Source organism: Engystomops pustulosus, chromosome 3 (assembly GCF_040894005.1).
Source record: "Engystomops pustulosus chromosome 3, aEngPut4.maternal, whole genome shotgun sequence".
Taxonomy (NCBI): domain Eukaryota; kingdom Metazoa; phylum Chordata; class Amphibia; order Anura; family Leptodactylidae; genus Engystomops; species Engystomops pustulosus.
The window spans coordinates 195,071,002-195,088,228 of NC_092413.1; the positions used below are offsets into that span (position 1 = coordinate 195,071,002).

The following is a 17,227-nucleotide window of genomic DNA, read 5'->3' on the forward strand; positions in this document are numbered from 1 at the left end:
ACCTTCGATGTGTGAGGAAGCTACCACTGATATGTCCAGAGCCATCACATCCTGGGGTGGGACATGACATTCCTTCAGTTTTTCCAGACTTCCATGAGAACTGAGAACCATTTAGATAGCCATCTTTCTGTCTTTTGGCTGCCAAAGGACACCCAGATGCGCTGCGATGTGATGCATACTTCCCCGTCACATGACCTTGGCCGTCACACCCTGGGACTGGGCATCTGGGTATAAAACAATAAAGACAAAAGTTATTAATTTTCATTTTTGGTATTTGTTGTATTTCAATCATTCTGAAGTGCTGTGCATCAAGGCAAATCTCATATTATGAAAGCAGAGTCATCATATCATGTACATATTACAGTATGTACTCTTGATTTTGCACCACACCCATCTCCAATACCTTTCTGATCAAAACCATATCTCTTCCTGGTCAGTAACTATGTCTGTTAAAGACTTGGTTCTTAGTAAGCTCCTGGTAGGCTGTTATTTCTCTGCTCTGTTTTCTGTACTTTGACCCATTAACAGTTTTCAGACTGTCATATTGCCTTTTGATTTTGTACTGTGTTTGTCCTCTTGGTTCTGACTATGGTTTGTTTTGTATTGTCTTATCTTTGTCTCTGTATTTTGCACTTTGGCTCAAGATGGGAACATTGACTAGTTGTCCTGTATCACCTAGGCTAAGTGAGGTAAGTGAGGTATCCCTGTTACCTGTCATTAACCGGAGCCTGCATTACAGTAGGTTTCTTGGTTAAAAAAAAAATGGACAAGTATTTTGGGAACATGTCTTGTTCTAAGGTCTCCATCAGTTCATTGTGCAGTATGTCACCACTGAAATTGGTTATTATCTAAACATTTACTGGTCTACACATATACAATATATGTGGTAAAATAAGTGATGTCTTTAAAAAGGAATGAGCATTCAAGGACAAAACCTGCAGATATCTGCAGTTATGGCCATATAACGGTGACAAGTGAGATCACAGCTTGACTTCTGTTTTCAAGGGGCTAAAAGCATATTTTACAGCCGCTAGAAATGTTCCTAATTGATCTGCAATCACATATAAAGACTTCACCTCTGATTTAATGCACTAAAAGTGAACAGCAATTGCCAAAAGTAAATGCACTAATTTATCCAGAGGTGATGAAACTAATGTACCCCTCCCATCGATAAGATGTAGGAGCTGACTGCAGGTCTGCTGTATAAGAGGCATTCAGCGCTGAGAATGGATTGGGTTCCTGGGCTTAAGAGTGCCAATTTCTAGCACCAGGATGCACTTAGCTTGGATTAACAAGATGCAATTGACAAGATGTTGTTGCCCGTTACAAGCCCTGTTAGGTCATCATGGGTACTGCACCTATGGGTGCTGTACTGTACTAATGATTAGTCCTTTGGACTTACCCTCTGTAGTTTGCAGTAGATGCATGGGCTAAAACCTGAAGCATATACTGACCTATACTGACCTATCCAGTGGATATATACCTGCAATTTTCAGTTGATAGCAGCAGAATATCAACGCCCACTTTCCAGTCATGGCCACCTCCAAAAAACCTCTTATTTCACTAGTTTTGTAGGTTTTTACGAAAAAACACCACCCCCCTGGTAGAAATTCCTGAAAAGCATTTGGAGACCATCTGACATTGAGTATTGGGTAATTCCATTTATTCTAGAAAAATATCTGCTCTTTTCAAAGGGCAGATATATTTTGTCTCATTTGGCTTAGTTACCATATAAACCACCCTACTACTTGTGTGATGTAACCAAGCTTGTGTATCTCTTTTATGTCTCAAATAACAAGCTTAGTCCTGACCAGTGATATTGAACTTGTGACCTTGGGTCCACTTGTGGCCACCAATGACTTTACTACCCACCACCATCACATAATTCTTGGGAATCCTATGCTCAATACTCCAAATGGAAAGAAATGTCTGTACTTTAAAGAGAACCTGTCACCAAGAATGCAATTTTTAGTTGGTGTCAGGTTTCAATAGCCTATGCTATGCTGATTTAAAAAATGCATTTGTCAGCATTCTGGATCATTTCAGTACTTTTTAATTCAAATTACCTAGATCCCTGCCAGCGGCATGTGGTGAGTCCCAGGGGAGAGGCATTTTCAGCCTGTGTCTCTTCATGCATTCTTCCACTCCTCCAAACCATCCATCCCCCTCCCCTGCCTGCTCAATGCACATGACAGGAAGGGGAGAGGGGGAGAAATCCCTAGGGACTCACCACATGCTGCTGACAGGGAGTAGGCAATGTGAATTAAACTTATATAAACAATTGAAATGATTCAGAATGCTGACAAAGGCATTTTTAAAATCAGCATAGCATAGGCTATTAGAACCTGTCAACAGTTAAAAATCACATTTCTGGGGGAAGGTTCCCTTTACAATCCCTGTATGTAAGTTATGTATATGTGCATCACATGTCCCTAAAGGAGTGAAGAGCACCTTCCCTTTAAAATGGAACTTTACAACACTGTCTTTGTGAGGCATGGCAATCAATTATATAAATTGACCCCTATGAGATGTCCTGCAATGTAGAGTTTATGAATGTAGCCTCTGCATGGCACTACAGGGGCGCTAAACTGAAAATGTTTGATTGAAGGTTTGAGTGCCGAAGTGGAAGCTCTTATGGACTCAACCTGGGTCCAGCATCTTATAGATGTTCTGATGACAAGCACTACTGATGTTCCTTATCTTCTCTCTACATCCACGTATGTATGTCATGAGATGAAGCTCTTCAAGGTAACAGTTTTGTGACATGTCATAAAGTGATATCCTTCATGTGTTAATACGTGCCCCCCAGTGGTTATGTTGTTAATTGCAGCATTTCAAGGTTATTTTTCAGCATGCCATGGTATTTTATTGAATTGGTTTCATGAGTAAACAAGATATATAACCAAATCCGAGCTATATTATGGGCGGACACATCTCTTTGTATAGTCACATACAACACACAGCAACCTATGGCCCTGTAATCACTGAGACTTTTAAAGTAATCTGTGGCAGATTATTCCTCAAAAAAACAAGTATAAGGGACCTGATGGGTTCTTGGTCTTCCTTGTCTTCTTTGCTTTGTGCTATCTTGATCCCGCTCTTCTTTGCCCTGGGACAACCCGAAAGACTGAGAAAGGAAACGATGTAGAAAATGAATGAAAAAAAAAATCCAGTAACGTTGACCACAGATGTTAAAGCAATTTTCTGCCCCAGTGGGTGGTTTAATTTTCAATTTGCCCTGTTTTTAAGCTGATTGTTCAACCATTAGTCAGACCCCCAAGCAATGTGTGACTTATCCCCTATTAATTTGATAGGGATAAGTTACAATGGTTAGGAAACCCGACTTCTCCCCCCATGCAGGAGCAAACTTTTGGCCATATAACAAGTGGTATTGTTTTACTACTGTTTCTTATATTTATGTCTTTTCCTTAAAGATTTTATTTGATTATTTGACTGTCTGGCTCCCAGTACTGAATAAAGGGGATCCAGTTCGCTCCATGTCAACTTCACTATGTAGTCAGGCACAGGACCATACATAGGAGTGTGGCAGGACCTGGTAATGTGGATAAGAAATGTTTAACTGAATTTCAGTACCAGGTCCAGGCAAATCCAAAAGATAGAAAATTAATAATAAAGGGGTATTACTACATTCCCCATTATTTACAGATGAGTAGAGAACCTATAATTGGGACCCTGTATAATCACTAAGGTGGGGATCCGAGCCCTTCCATTCCATCTATCGGCATTTTATTTAAACTGATGCATACTGTTTACTGTTTTGTGTCCATTTTTAATTGTCATTATATAATAATACCTTCTATGGGAAGCATAGTTTCCAGTAATATGTCCAGAGCCATCACAACCGGGAGTCGGACACCTAAAGCCAGAAAAATCGAATATCATGTATTTCAAAAGAAAGTAAACTGTATCAAAATAAAAGGGTTCTACGTGAAAAAGCAATAATGACACTTTTGTCCACTGGCTTAAAGGGGTTTTCCAATAAATATCCCCGATCTCCTACCCACAGAACAGGGCAAAGTGGACTAAATGTCCATTCCTCAGAACCCAACAGATCCTAAGAAGATAGGTCTTCAACCCTCCCATGAGGCTGTAGAGGTGGTGGTCCAATGGTCGCTGATGCAACCTGGACCTCCATCAATGGTCGCAGATACAATCAGGATCTCCAATGATTACAAGTACTGGAGCCCCTTGTACCCTATAAATAAATGAGTGTTTGGTTACATATATATGGCCACTCCATTCACTTCTATAGGACATGAGGGGTACAAGTGTTCACAGTTCTTATGATCAATGGGGGTCCATACCAACGTCTGGAGCCCCAATGATCGCAGTAATCTATGAGCTAAAACCCTATAGGACGTGATGGGTACAAGGGACCACTGTTCTTATAATCAACGGGGTCCATACCAACCTCCGGAGCCGCATTGATCATAGTAATCTATGAGCTTCACCTGATCATGGAAATTGTACTTTAGTACAATGTTTCGGGGGCTCCTATAATGAGAGTTCTCGGGGAAAGAACAAGTACAGGCGGTCCCCTACTTAAGAACACCTGACTTACATACGACCCCTAGTTACAAACGGACCTCTCGATTTTGTTAATTTACTGTACTTTAGTCCTAGGCTACAATAAACATCTTTAACTGTTATCAATGGTGCCTGTAATTAAGCTTTATAGTTAATCCTGGTTCTTATGACAATCCAACATTTTTAAAATCCAATTGCCACAGAGACCAAAAAAATTTGACTGGGGTTACAATAATAAGGTATACGGTTCCGACTTACATACAAACTCAACTTAAGAACAAACCTACAGAACCTATCTTGTATTTAACCTGGGGACTGCCTGTAATTGCTTTGGTTGCCTTCTTTGTAGTTAATGTATTGAATGTCCGGGCAGGTATGCTTGGTCACTGTATTTATTACTATCGGACTTTATCTGTACAAGAGACCAAGGTTTTAGTGATACAAATGTGATAGTACTTTATTAATAACTTGGCAGAAAATTCTTTTGTACATGGTGTCCCGAAAATTGTTACACAACGTTAGAGAGGCTTAACGTTCCTTAGTTTCATACAAACAAAGTTATGATCAGTGGTGGTTCAGAATTTGTTGAAACTGTTGGACCCCCCACTGATCAAGAAAATGGGGATCTCTTGTGCCCTTATTTATTAGATAATTTTTTTATGGAGACATGTTATCCTGGATGTCCATTTATTGGGAGTTATGGTGTTATTGGTATGTGGTGGTCCTAATAGTAGAACCTCCATCGAAGTAACTGTATGTAGATACAGGATAACTTAAAAGAACCAGAAAACGTATTTTGAGAAGATAAGTATATGTGTTTTGCCACTGTAATCTAGGCTTAAATGTATGCAGTCTAACTAATACACAGGTCATTGATCTTAAATGATGCGAAAGGAAAGACATCAGTATATCGGCTCAGTACTGATTGTATAGAGACTCTGATCTAGCTGTTCAGCATTGACAATCCCCAGAGAGGATGTAAAGGAGCTGAATTCTATAACATGCAACATCGCTCACAATGAAACATCTCTATTTATAGACCACATGCTCCCCTTTGTGATCAGGCAAATCTAGGATCCTAGATGTATGTGCATTTCCCGTTTCCCTGACTGTCAATACTTCGACTGGCCTAGTGGTGGCAGCATTGATCCGCGTATCGAGCCTCCATTATGTAATCTAGAACTGCAGAAAACCAGCTGTCAATTCATCAGATACATAAATAAGCAGAAAATAATTGTGGCACGTCACATTTGAGGTTGGGAGGTGTTATCGCTAAACACCAGATCATTTGTAACAGACATTGGCAAAGTATTCCCTTCTGAGATATTCATTTCACAAGTCTTCGTATGCAAATGATCCAAAGCGATAATTAGCTGAAATGAGGATGACATAAGCATGGAAGGGGGCTCTATGATTTACTCCGGGTGTAAATTTTCACATTTCTCTTTATCATAAAAGGGTAACATGAATTTATTACTCCGGAACTGCTGGGAGAGGTGTCGATTCCTCATGTACTGTTATTCTGGACGATTTACATATGACGCCGTTTCTGCAGGTATTCGCTCTATCGTTAAGCCAAGGTCTGGGGGGAAAAACTGAGCACAGGAAGCTCTGTTGCCATCCAGGCTGTGGGTTCAAAATTAAAGAGGTTTTTCAGCCTGTCTATATTGATGATCTATGCGTGGGACCTGAAAGGTGGTGGTGGGGGGGGGTGTCTAGCACTTAGTATCGGAATCAATCAACTAGCCCGCCACCAAGTTTACTTGTTTAATGGTTTGACATTTTTTATTAGCTTTTGCAATATTGGGACCTTGAAAGGTCCTGGAAAGACTCTTGTATACAAGTGTGTTAGGGGCTGGCCCATTTTTTATTATGTCTATAGGGCAATATCAAACTTGTCGGGTGGTTTGGGTAGCTATTGACCCCCTAGACTTGTAGATCCCTTTAAACCACAATCATGGAACATTTATCATACAAATCTCCCATAATAATTGTGTGCTGCACTTAGATTGTTAGAGCTTAGTCTGATCACAGAGCCACTTGAGTGAACATATACAGTATGGAGCTCCTCTATGTCATCTTAAAATTAGAAATGAATAGTGTAGGTGACAATAGTAAACTTGTTAAGTAAAACATCTTCCTTGTCTTATGTTTTGCTCCTTTCTTTTCCTGCACTGAGCAGTGTTTTTGGAAATATAATAAACAGCAAGGACAGGTGGTTAAATATTCTCTCTTTCCATTGCTAGAGAATATTTCACTTGATGATTCATCCCTGTAAGTAGACCTAGGTCTATCCAATGACTCTGTAAGGAGTTAAGTAAGAAGGCAGTTTCTCAGCTTCTCCTTATCCCTTACTGTCAGTGGAGTATTTGAAGTAAAGGTCACTTATACACAGAAAGTTAAGGAAAAGAAGGACTTGGAAAATATTTTTGAATAAAGTATATTACAAAAGTAACTATTATCATCTGCACTATTCAAATCTGCATTATTTTACAATTTTGATAACAGTTTAGTTGACTAAAGTGTCTTGTGAAGACTTTTGCTTGAGACAAATTTTGTGATTTGATCCAAAATGTCTACAAATAAGGAAAAGTCTAATACATGGAACCATCCATAGCTCAAGATGTGTATTCCCAGAGGAGAACATTCTGTGCATTGTGTAGAAGTATAGATGGATGTGGTGACTGGATTATACAGTAGCACAGCGTGCATCAGATACAATATCCTCTCTTCCTTCTCAATTCCTCTATTGATTATCGTTCTCACCATTATTGTCGAGAGAACAGCATGGGCGCCATTATATCAGCATTCCGCATACAGATCCTGCAATCACCAGTGGGCAATTAACAGTGCGGGTGTATTACGTGTACGCCATTCTTTATGCTATGTGTTGCTTCCAGTCACATTAGCGAGGCCTATAGAAGAAGCTATCAATACTTAATGATCCCGTTCTGAATCCTGCTTTCCTTTTATAAATACATTTTGCAATACAGAGAAAGATTTTTGGTTTTCTGTGGCTTTATGATAAGGATCACTTTTGCAAGGCAGATAAAACTTGATTCTCCTTCTTTTAACCTCTTACGTAAAAAGCTGTAGTCATATCCTGCGCGGTGACAGTACAGATGTGTCCACCCTTACCTTACAATAAATATTTTTAAGGCCTCCAGTTGTTCATGAAACCAATTCAATACAATATCACGACATACTAGCAAATGACTTGAAAGGCTGCAATTCTCAAAAGAACCACTGGTTGGCGTACATAGACACATATATGATATCACTTTACGACACAATATCACGAAACAGTATTGTCTTGAAAAGTTAGTCATCCCATGCCACACATATCTGGAAATGTCCAGCCAAGAGGGAAGGTAAGGAAGGACACATCTGTATATATGCTGCATTATGTTGTATCTCTGCTGTGTCCACATTGTTGTGTAGGGATTAGGAACACACTACTTTCTGCATTATATATATATATATATATGTATGGAGCTTGTTTCTGGGGAATTGGTCTGCAGTTAAAACTTCATGATGTGCATAAGTCCTGTGTAATGAGTTTGGATATTAACTGGCCATGGAGCAGCTCCATTAAAGGAGATTTAAAGGTGTTGGCTACTTTACCTCATGTGTTTTGTAAAGTGTGGGGAGCAGGGTATGAGGTCATTTACCAATAAACATCTATTAAAAGTTCTGTTCCTCTTTCTTGATATGCCTCCTGTCTTTTACCTCATCAGCCAAAGATTCCTGACCATAAAATGGCCGCAGATGGAGGGTCATGTGATCTCTAACTGTCCATAAACAATCGCCCTGCCAGGACCCTAGTGTTATGTTCATGAGGTTATGTATCATATGTATATCATATTTAGCTTATGTATCATAAGGTGCTGGCAGGGTGATTGTTCATGGGCAGATACAGATCACATGACCCTCCATCTGCGGCCATTTTATGGACAGGAATCTCCGGCTGATGAGGTAAAAGACAGGAGGCTTCACCTTACATATCATAAAAGCGGAGCAGAAGTATTAATAGTTGTATATTAGTAAATTACCTCATATCCTGCCCCTCCCCCACACTTATCACATATTACAAAAAACATGAGGTAAAGTGGCCAACCCCTTTAATGTAGGAGGATAATGTAGGAAACCGACCTCCTAGGGACCTGCAGAGGGATGTGTCAAAGATCAAATTTGTGCGGCAAATTTTAGTCTGTAAGAAACATTTGAAGAGATATTTTTGTTTCAGCAAATAAATTTTATTGTTCGTATGATAAAAATAGTTCTATTTTATATATCCAATTCTATAGGAAGCTTCATTGTTTACTTCCAGTGGATAGAAATCCGTCTCTGGTCATGTGATGTCACACAGGTGCACAACTTGTTAGTATGACTGAGAGTAATCACAGATGTGCACCTGTGTGACATCACATGTCTGGGGACCTGCTTTTATCCACAAGAAGTAAACCTAGAAGCTTTCTATGGAAGAGAGATCTAGAAACAGCGTGGGATTCCTACAGAGAGTATATCAGAAAATTGTATAACCTTTTCATCAGACGAACAATATTTTTTTTTGCTTAAATGATAACACCCCTTAAGGAGAAGAAAGTTGAAGTTACAGAACGAAACTTAAACCTCACTTTAGACTAAACAGTCTAAAGATGAACTCACTTTATCATGTGGAATCAGGTAATCTCTAACACTTGCACTTATGTAAAAGGTGTGATCGGAGTTTAAAATGTCTAAATGTCTAAATTTCATTATAGACCGGGATTCTTTACAGTAAGAGCAGTGAAACTGTGAGAACTCTCTGCCCTAGGACATTGTGATGGTTGAGACAACGGATATGTTCAAGAGGGGATGTCTTTCTTGGAAGAAAAAACATATAATGGGAAATAAATTCTTGGGAATAGGACAATGATCCAGGGATTTATTTCAACGGCCATATTTGCATCATACAAAACAAATGTTTTTTTTGTTTGCCTTTCGCTGGGTCAACACGAAAGTTGAAAAACATGAAAAAGAGCTCCCTCTAGTGGTGACTACAAGTAGAACAAATTGTGTCATTTTACTCTCTGATTGTGTGGCTACTTCTTCAACAATGGGAAGGGTTTCTGGGAATTAGTAACCTCTCCCTAAGTGTGTGGCTTCTTCCATAAGTTCCGATGTCAATACTCAGTACATAGTTACATTTTATATAGATATTCAGAACTTAAGCTATGCTACGGTAAGTATTCTGACTTGGCAACAGACCAAGATAAAAATAATGAGAAGTCTATACCCAATGTAGTGTAAATGATACGTCCTCCCACATAATCAACATTTTAACAGCATTGCTGAATAGACAGGATTTTACGATACTCAATGCGATACGCCCGTAAGCCTAACGCCATACACTGGGGCATTTCATTTACTTGATATAGAGAGTATTAACCTCACTGATTTTAAGAAAAGTAAAATGCAGAATAGAATAATGACAAGTTATATGAGCAACAGTAAAACAGATGGAAATAAAGAGAAAAGCAGCCGATAGCTGGTACAAAGCTTTATGATACCCTAGATAAAGCTTACATTCAATTTCACAGTATTGCTCAAAGTACCTTCACTTCTACCAACTCCAGCAGCTCAAGACGACGTCATGTGAGCGAAACGCAATGCAAAGATTCACTAATGATACAACATAATTGCAATGCGAGCAATAAAAAAGACAGAAGATGGGGGATCTTACTTGAGTTCCTGTGAGCTGGTGGCCATCATGTTCCGAATACTCTTATCTGCCAGTGGACATCCAGACAATCTGCAAAAAATACACAAGAACTTTTAAAACTGTGGAGTTAGGGTAAGGGGCTGGAAGAATTTGCACAAAGAGTTGCCAACAAGCCTTCGTTGTGGTATTTGGAAACAGGGCGAGGTCACTAGACTACATCTCTGGTCAAGGTGAAGAGAAGACTTTCTTAAATTCAGTTGAGATGTTTACACTGGGAACTCAGGAGACGACAGAATGAAGATTGGTGCCATTCTCTTACATGAGGTCCTCTGCATAGCCAGGGGTGGGACCCAGCACTATTCCAGGAGTGTGGCCTCTTTATTCTCTGGATCAGTAGAGGCCCCAGAGGTTGGACCCCAACTGATCATCTTTATTTTGTAAACTATGAAAACTCTAAAAATTAATGGTTAAAATTTTCTGTCAGTGACACCTAAAAAAAAGCAACCATCAGTCCTGGGACTGTGGTAATATTCTTATATTTGTTATTCAAGCCCTTCTCCTATCTAAAAATCAACTTTTACAATGATGCTAATGAGCCTGAAAGGCTGTTGCACTGTGGCACTGTGTGTTGGAACTTCCTCAATGTCTGGCAGATGGAGGGGAGTGCTGATCAGGAGAAGAAGAGGTTGTGAGACAGTGAATCTGCTGTATAGAGGGGTTTTGGGAACTGCCCTAGTAGCATTTCGGGCTCATTAGCATCATTTTAAATGTTGATTTTAGAAGCATAACAATGGATAACAGAATGGATGACAGAAATTCTGGTGTGTCCAATGTGGCCCGAGCTTAAAGAAACACACAATACATCCAACTCCCTAGGTAATAAACTCATGAATCCATAATGTAGATACATAGGGTGGGGGGTTCATAGTCTTAAAATATCCCTGCGGGTCCTCTAGCTTCTTATGGGCGCAAACTCCGCCTGTTCCAATTTGTAGACCAGATCAGAACTGGCAGATTTTTTTTTTCTCTGTTGTTAAAATAAAGAGAGTAAAATAAAGAGAACAAAAACTGGTTAAACGTATGATTACATCTACAAGGAGGAATAATACCCATCTCCTTCCACAGAAACAGGATGCATTAGTTATTAACAGCATATTAATATTACAAAGGGTAAAAGTCTTCCGGTAATATCCATCGATTATAAAGCAGAACATCATTTATCACCAAAATAGTTGGATCTGTGAAGGTGCATGTGATGTAAAATGACTGGAAACCAGAGGAGCAGAACAAGAGAACGACTCGCAGAGGTGCAAATTGGTGTTCACAAACTTTTTCGCCGCCAATAAGCGCCATTCTTCGCGTATGTAGGACAGCTATATTTATGTGACTCCTCTGTGATGAATGTTCTGCTCAAACAAATGGATGGCTCCGTCACTAATGGAGCTGCTTATGTAAGTGCAGAGTACAATGTTACATCCACACGGGGGATCGCTATTACTCTGTCTGTCTGAAGTCAGGAGGATAAACCGATGGAGAAAGGCAACAGCCAAACAGCAGCACATTACAGTATGAAATGCCCCAAATCTGATCTCTCTGCATACACAAAGTCATGAAAAAGCCATAAGAAGTCATAAAAAGTGTCGTACTGTAAGTTTTTGGCAGAAGATTCATATAAGAGTCTGATGCTGGATGATTAGTATGCTGGATGATGCTGGTCGTATTCTGCACCTCCGTTGAGTTGGCTTACTTTATGCCAGAACACTAGAACACTAGGACACTATTTTTGGTGCATGAGACCACAACCCTTTTTATATGCCACACCCCTTTGTCGAACTATTCCAGAAGATTTATAGAAGAATGTTCTAGTCTCCTGTGGACATTTAGTTTTCAGATCTAATGGAAAGCCATTGAGGAGCTGGGGGACACTACTGCCACATTGTAGGCGACCATGTGACCATTGTGGCTAAATAGTAGCCACTGCCGTGACATCCCCATTCTTACTTCTGTGTCTGCTGCGACTACTCATTGGTCATAGTACATAGTGTAACGTTACCCCACTGGAGCCTGACCACTGTATGGGAGCAGATGGATTTCCAGGGACCAAATGGCTGGCTTTTAGTGCGGCCTAGTGCCAGGTATATGTCACAGATGGCTTGGTCCAGGAGAACAGGCCACAACTGTGTGGGCCAGTGGGGAGATGCAAGAAGAGGAGAAGGCCACAGTATAGAGAAGGAATTCCCCGGGACACTCCCGTGCAGATGGTGAATGGGAGGCCTCTGGTGTTAGTGGCAGGCAGGGATCACACTTGGCAGCAGAAATCTTGGACAATAACTCACAGTCTCTTTAATGGCATTCAGTACAAAGCAGCAGCAGGTAATTTTCCTTCCTGCAAACATACATGTGGATCTACAATTTGGAGTGTACTTCAATCCTAGTATAGTGGTTATGGGCCTGGCTAATAGGAACCCGGACTGGCTCTGCTGCTTGGGCATCAAGTGGCAGTCTCCATGTTATTAGCACATGGAGACAAAGGCTTAGCAAAGAGATCTCCCTCTGCCTAGAAAAACTTTCTAAAAATCCTGATAGAGGGAGAATGTATAAACTCTCTGTTCCGGGGATATCCAGGGTACCAACCATGCCTGGGTTATGCAGAAAAGATTACAAATGTTTCACTATAACATACATATCAGATCTTAAACCTTCAATGAAAGGCAGAGTATATATACTGCATGTGTCCCTACTACATTCTGGCAGAAGGTGGCTGCAAATTATAACTATTGAAAAGGTGTAACACTAGAAAAGGATGCCTAAAGGTAGCATGGGGAAGCAGGCCAAACTCTCTCCAGCCAACCAGGAAAGTAGATCTGGTATATCATATTGAGGAGGTTTACTAAGTTTATATTTCTTTACTTACTTTATTTTTCATCTAATTCAGTTGTGTTCAGTTGTAACTATTTCTATAGTTTTTGATGCCTTTTCAAGTAAGTTTACCTCGAGGGTGGCGCCAGGTCTTGGAGGACTTCAATGTTTATTGTACGGTTGTTTAATAGGAACGCCTACATATAGTATAACCTATTACAAATGTCCACACGAATGGGATTCTTCTTCTATATTGTAGCAGAGGGTGTGGTACGTGTCTGTACATTTATATGGTTATCTCATTTATGTTCTGCTGCTTTCATAGATTTTCTTTTATGATAAGGTTCTTTGTCCTACACTGATGAATGTTCCACAAAAGATACTTCACGAAACTGGGTTATGATGCCCTAAAGGTGCCAATACACATTGGAGTCACCACCGCTCCAATAGTCTGATTAAATCTTTTGTCCTCAATTTTTCCATGAAAGGAGAATATTTCAGGTTGATCCTTTGTTATTTACCTTATGTCACTCTATAGATCAATGTCCGCTTGGGAAATGAGGTTCACCAAGGATAAATTTAAAGTTATCTTACTGGGGAATATTAATCTGCACAGAGAATTGCATCCTAGTTGGAGTAGAACTGGCAGTCTCCCTTGTTGCGAAGGACCTGAGTGTCCTTAGAAATCATAAACTACAGCATGCAATGCCAATTAGCTGCCTCTAAAGCCAGTAAGAGCTTGTTATGTCCATTTGAAAGCGCATGTTAACCATGGCATTATTTGCGACTTCAGGCTACACAGCCATGGTATCTGGCTCTGTGTAACGAGCAGCTGATCATGCAGAGACGGTGGGGCACATTTACTTACCCGGTCCATTCGCGATCCAGCGGCGCATTTACGATGAGGATTCGGGTCTTCTGGCAATTCACTAAGGTCGTTCACCCGATATCCACAAGGTGTCGCTGCTGCGCCGAGGTCCGCCGGAGTTCACCATCCTCTTCCTGGTGCATGTAAGTGTGGGTCAAGTGACACTTTTATTTTTTTTAAATAGCGTGATTTTTCCACGCCCCCGATTTCCGTCGCATGGAAGCTGGCGCCGATGCAACAGAATTAAAGTCACAGAAAATAATAAAAACAAAAGTTACTTAAAATCACCAATTCCTTACGTTAATAAGTCCTTTTTGTTCTCTTTACACTGAGGATATTTGGGTTTAGGGCTTGGAATTGTAACTTCACCAGGATACCTTCTGTCTTCCAGAGTGTCATGGAATGGATCCAGGTCGTCGTGCTGCAAAATTATAGAAACATCATGAATTATTCACTAGTAAAGTAATTTTTAGAAATGTAGTTTAGAACACTTGTAGTCAATGCTATATTTCAAGACATTAAGAAATAGTCAAACATAGATCTCAGCATGCACACCTTCCGCAAATAACTCAAATGTTTGGTTCCTTTGGATAAAAATTCAAAATGTAATAAAATATTGTATGTCTTCCACCTGAAGTCACCTAAATTGCGTTATGTTATGCTTGCTCTGGAGTTAACATAATAACTGCATGAACTTCCTGTCTTATGACCATCACTCTTTTAAATGAAGGTCACATGACAGGATGTTTATGTACTGTAAACCCACTGAAACTACCATGGCAACCCAAGAGCAAGCAGGACATTTGTGACTATTAGAAAATGTGATAATTACTCATTATGATAAATAATAATAATAATAATCTTTATATAGAGCCATTATATCCTGTAGCGCTTTACATATCATAGTGGGACATATACAAATAAATTAAAACATGACAGAGCACAAACAGTCTTATGGAACAAAAGAAGTGAGGGCCCTGCTCACAAAAGCTTACAAATATTAGAAAGTGTGATCAGTACTCATTGGTAGTTATCAAACCCATTTCAAAAGAAAACTATTAAATTAATAATCCTTGACCACTACAGTCCCAAATAGGCCACAATAGACTCCAAGGAGGACAGTTATCAGAAAACTGGCATACAAGCTCTAAAATAATTGCAATGTCTAACAAACCCCTTAGCCACGGTGGCTGAGTGGGTAGCACTTCTGCCCTGCAGTGCTGGGGTCCTGGGTTCGAATCCCACCCAGGTCAACATCTGCAAAGAGTTTGTATGTTCTCTCTGTGTTTGCATGGGTTTCCTCCGGTTTTCTCCAACACTCCAAAACATACTGTTAGGTTGTTTAGATTGTGAGCCCCATGGGGACAGGGAACAATTGGACATGCTTTGTGCAGTGCTGCATAGGTGCTATATAAATAAAGAATTATTATTAGCCACTGTGGTTAGAGATGAGTGGACCCGAACTTCCCATTCGGTTGTTTAACTATGGCCAAGACCATGGCCAATGGGTAACCCCTGACTAATCAAGGCCATGGCTAGTTGCTAGGAGCGTTAATGGTAATAGCACAATTCAGGTAGGACCTGGCATAGAATTGTTTGCAAGCTCAGTCTGCTGCTGAATACATCAAGAGGTCAAAGCCTGGTGCCAGAGGGCTAGGACTCTCATCATATGCTTAAACACAAGCACCGACATATGATATATGTCCCTCAAAGTGTTGATCACTGTCAATTAATAAAAGGGGGTATCTACGAATTCCAATTAAAGAAAAGAAAGGTCACTGATATCTGACACTGTGACCCCTGTACCAATTAGCTGTTCCACTGATCACATAGGGCGAGGATCTGGTTGAAGTTGGCTCCATGCTTTGTGCAGTGCTCCAAAGCAGTGACTACAGCTGCATCCCTGTTCACAGGAGCTTTACTATTATAGCTTTTACCAAATAATTACTCTTCCACCTTTGTATCCTGTCTTAATAATTGACCCGGCAGCAGATCTAGGGATAGGCCATTCATTAGAATTCATCGACAATTGAGATTTTTTTCAATACTTTACCTTTACATAAATCCTTACTTTTTATGCATTTAGAATTGGAAAAAGTTCATTTATTCTTCTCTGACCAATAGTTTCTAATGGGAGTCACAAATGGCTTGTATCTTATAAGACAGTGATCACTATGACTATCCAGCTGTTGGAAAACTATAACTTCCAGAAACCTGACAACCATGGGTGTCGGAGAATGTTGGGAATGGTAGTTTCTGCCATGATTTGAGACTATGCAAATTATTCTTATTTTTCTGCTATTTTGCTGGCATATTTCGGAAAATTGTCCAATGTCACCCTTCCAGTTTTCACAGGATGCATTCACAAGTATAACGTGTTGAGAAGTTAAACACCATTCAGAACGGAGGACTTGTGGGCACACATTCGGCATAAGGCGGTATCGTACTATAGAACTGATAATATAACACTCCTACATAGACATTAGTCACTTCCTTAGTCATGTCTCTTTTCCCTCCTCCATAGAGTTGGCTGCAGGTATATACAGCGTCTTGAAGACAAAAATAAATTCAAATATGTAGATTTCAGCAAATGAATAACCACTGTATAAACATATGCAAGACGTCTTTGTATTGTGCAATCCATTAGGTATTCCTAAGGACGTCAAAAACAAGTGCTTCAAATAATATTTATTAATGTATTTATGTTTATTAATATCACATGATTGTTAGAGAAGAAATTCATTTTCCCCCAAAATATTATTAATAGAGAGACCTCCAGCAATCCACTATAATCTGCATAAGATCCCGGAAACAAGTAGTTAGGAATTGGACAGCACCTCCACAGGAGAAATTAAGAATTACATGAAAATCAAATAGCTGTCAGAGTAATGAATAGACATGGCAGGTCCTCCAGAGAGATGTTCTTTATAGCTGCTCTCTCTTCCAGTTAGCTCCTGGAAGTCCTGAATAAAATCCCCAGTAGTCTCTGGTTATCTAAATGAGACAACATGTTAAAACTGTAAGGGGAGCCAAATATTGGTTAGATGAGACCACAGTAAATAAATTGGATTATTTAGTCTCAGAACTCTGTGTTGCACTGTTCCTTTATTACTTCATCTAGAAATTGACCACTACATGTGGCCAAGGTTGATTGTCTTCCGATATCCACAGGATAGAAGATAACAATTTGGTAGGGGATTAACTGCTGGAACCCTGACCGATCATGTAAATGATGGTCCTGAATTTGC

The 17,227-nt window shown here is 39.9% G+C and overlaps 1 protein-coding gene across 15 annotated transcripts in view; it reads right to left on the minus strand.

Annotated features, from left to right (window-relative positions):
- The window catches only part of MYT1L (myelin transcription factor 1 like), a 325,893-nt gene that overhangs the window by 15,706 nt on the left and 292,960 nt on the right, over positions 1 to 17,227 (minus strand). For 14 of the 15 annotated variants that reach the window (XM_072143494.1, XM_072143493.1, XM_072143492.1 and 11 more), the window contains 5 exons: positions 14,279 to 14,400; positions 10,274 to 10,342; positions 3,815 to 3,877; positions 3,044 to 3,127; positions 3 to 224 (listed from right to left, as the gene is read on the minus strand). In XM_072143494.1, the coding sequence (XP_071999595.1) occupies positions 3 to 224; positions 3,044 to 3,127; positions 3,815 to 3,877; positions 10,274 to 10,342; positions 14,279 to 14,400 (560 nt within the window). The remainder of the gene's footprint in view (positions 1 to 2; positions 225 to 3,043; positions 3,128 to 3,814; positions 3,878 to 10,273; positions 10,343 to 14,278; positions 14,401 to 17,227) is intronic. The other variant, XM_072143498.1, reaches the window with a different exon arrangement.